The sequence below is a fragment of the Anoplophora glabripennis genome, unplaced genomic scaffold (genome assembly GCF_000390285.2).
Source record: "Anoplophora glabripennis isolate ALB-LARVAE unplaced genomic scaffold, Agla_2.0 scaffold41, whole genome shotgun sequence".
NCBI lineage: Eukaryota > Metazoa > Arthropoda > Insecta > Coleoptera > Cerambycidae > Anoplophora > Anoplophora glabripennis.
In genome coordinates, this window is record NW_019416901.1 from 1467072 (window position 1) to 1469760 (window position 2689).

Consider the following 2689-nt stretch of genomic DNA (forward strand, 5'->3'; position numbering starts at 1 on the left):
AATGGTGGAAAGTCTGTTATTTGTGCATGGAGTCATATTTAGACGAACTGTGTAATAAAATCTATGAAAATGTATTGCTGGTTGCCTATTTGCTATAGAGCCCTCTCAATAAAATTGTTATGGCTGCGGTCAATCTTTATACATCTGTATTTTTTATTTGAAGCAAATATTTTCATTTTGCCATGAATTTTTTATTTTTAATTACATTAGATATGGATTTTTATAAGTCCTTGAGGTGTACGAGCCACTTTATTTCATTACCACCAACGGGTACAAAACTTTTTTCAGGTTGATTTAAGTTTCACAAAGTACGTTGTAGATAAATTATTTATGTTTATTTAACTGTCTTGTGGCAATTTTTTTTATTCCGTTCAGTCGAGATTGTAGGAAGTATTTTTCTATCTTTCCGTGCAATTTTTAAAGACATTGATTTTTTTGGATGTTTAGAATAAAGGTGACAGTGTATTTTACAGGGTCTTTTCTTTTCAAACGGCAGGAAAACTCCGAAAACCTATTTCTAATAGTACTGAAGTAGTCTTGGTAGAGACGAAACGTCGACATTACAAAAATTCCTTTTTTACGTTTTTACGTTAAAATCTGGGATTTTTTAATTTTGCAGAATCAAATAAAACAGCTATTAAGAAACTTCTATATTTCCATCTATTCTATATACAGTATGGTACACGATAAACATCCACTAACTTAATAAGCTCATGATTTCCAAAAATTAATTGATGCAATTAATAATAGGGCCTCCTCGGGTTGTTCTGTAAACAAACAAAAAAATAAAATGGAAAATCGACCGTGTGGAATTCAAAATTTGTTTACCAAGGGATTCGGCCGGAACCTGTACGCCAACATCATTCTCTTCCTATACGATTCGTATTCGTCCTCGTCTTCATCGACCTGGTTTAACCCCAAGCCTTGCGTATGCTCGCGAGGAGGCGCCCTATAAAATAAAAAATTAGATGGTTCGATTTTTCGAAATTTACGCTTCGTTTTTTCAGTATTTAAAAAAAAAAAACATTTCTGACCGTTCTTACCACACTTACTTGTTTATCGGTTCTACGATTCCGCTGCCGCTCGAACCGAGTCCCTCTCCCTCGGACCACCCGAGCTTCTGGAGCATTTTGAACCCGATATTATCCTCCTTTATCTTGAATTCCTTGTAATCCGAAAAGTTCGGCAGACGGCCCTCCTTGACGGCGGTGGATTTCTCCATGAACCGTTTAAGTTCCTCGGGAGGCAAGAAGTCGCCTATGTGGTGCTTGCCCTCCGCCTGACGGGTCAGCTCTTGCGCCCACAGCTGGGTCGCCATCATTTCCTACGTAAAACGGAGCAATAGAAAATAAAATCAAAAACCCCTCTAATAAACCAGAATCGTATGTTCGAGATTTCGATTCATTTTAATATTTCTGGGACTAAAAAATGCAGAAAGTTAAAACTGTCAAATATATAAAAAGTATTTGTTACTATTCCGCTAAAGCACTGTGTTCGGTCTGTGAATCTAAGGGTCAATGACCTCTGAACTAAGTAATATCGATCCACCTGATGCGATATAAAAAATAAATGGCAACTTTCATTTATTTTAGTTTTGGGGTTATCAATTTATAAAAAGACGTTTAAATTGTCAATTAATACAATAGTGAGGACCGACCCGATTCACCTGTACGGTAATATAAAAGCACTTTATGACGATCTCCGAAAAAAATTCGCTCACCTTTTCTCTCAATTTGTGCTCCCAGGTGCCCCCGTCGGTTTCCTCGTCAGAATCGTAGTCGTACTTGTTCTGCCCGGCCAACTTGAGGCGTTCCACCTCCTCCCTTTTCTTCACCATGTCCTGGTAGAGCAAGTTTATCTTGTAGTGGTCTTCCGCCTTTTTCCAGTCTTCCTCGGTTAAATTGGTGGAGCCGTACGTGTTCATCGCGTACTGGAGTAAACCCGGGTCGGAACGTGTAACCTTGGAAAGCATAACGGACCCCTGATCTGAAATAAGGTTTCGTGAAGTTTTCGTTATTAACCTGCATCCCGTATTCTTCCTATCTGTAGCTTCACGATCCGATGATATATTACTCTCTGTTTACACACACGCACTGGACATAAAAATTGGACGTTATAAAAATACCCAGTTTGGCAGCTGTAACAGTCGATTTCTGTGATGAATTTGACTGTCAGTATGTCTTTTACACTGATTGGCACTTCAGCCCAACAAAGTGGTTTCACAAATATAAATTTCCTTTATATATTTAAATATTTATGAATTTAATAAGCATATTATGTCAAATGATTCTTTAGATATTGTCCTGTATCAACGTATCATACATAGTTGAGTCAAGATAGCTTAAAATTACGCATTATTTCGAAATGATTATGGGAAGCATGGATTTTTCTAAAACCTTTTGAAATTACTTGGAGATAAGTATTAGAAAAAAGTTATAAACTTATTTTTGTACACTAATTGTTTTTTAATTGCTTAAATAATAATAAATAGTTTTTTTAAGGGCATTTAAAATAATTCAATGAATTTTAAATCGAATTCTTTCAAATTGACAATACAGGGGTTTTCGATGTCGCTGAACAAGAATATGAAGTCGGAAAATTAAAATTCAAAATGGCTGATCCAATATGGCCGACTATTTTAGACAATTTATTTAACAATTATCGATTTTAAATCAAACTCGCTTATATT

The 2689-nt window shown here is 35.9% G+C and overlaps 1 protein-coding gene across 3 annotated transcripts in view; it reads right to left on the reverse strand.

Annotated features, from left to right (window-relative positions):
- Window positions 1-643: 643 nt before the first annotated feature.
- LOC108917240 (arginine-glutamic acid dipeptide repeats protein) overlaps window positions 644-2689 on the reverse strand; it is an 8330-nt gene continuing 6284 nt past the window's right edge. For 2 of the 3 annotated variants that reach the window (XM_018723739.1, XM_018723738.1), the window contains exons 7-10: window positions 1721-1986; window positions 1053-1324; window positions 829-949; window positions 644-767 (exon numbers count right to left, since the gene is read on the reverse strand). In XM_018723739.1, coding sequence (XP_018579255.1) covers window positions 741-767; window positions 829-949; window positions 1053-1324; window positions 1721-1986 — 686 coding nt within the window. In that variant the 3' untranslated portion in view covers window positions 644-740. Of the gene's footprint in view, window positions 768-828; window positions 950-1043; window positions 1325-1720; window positions 1987-2689 lie in introns of those variants that run through there. The other variant, XM_018723740.1, reaches the window with a different exon arrangement.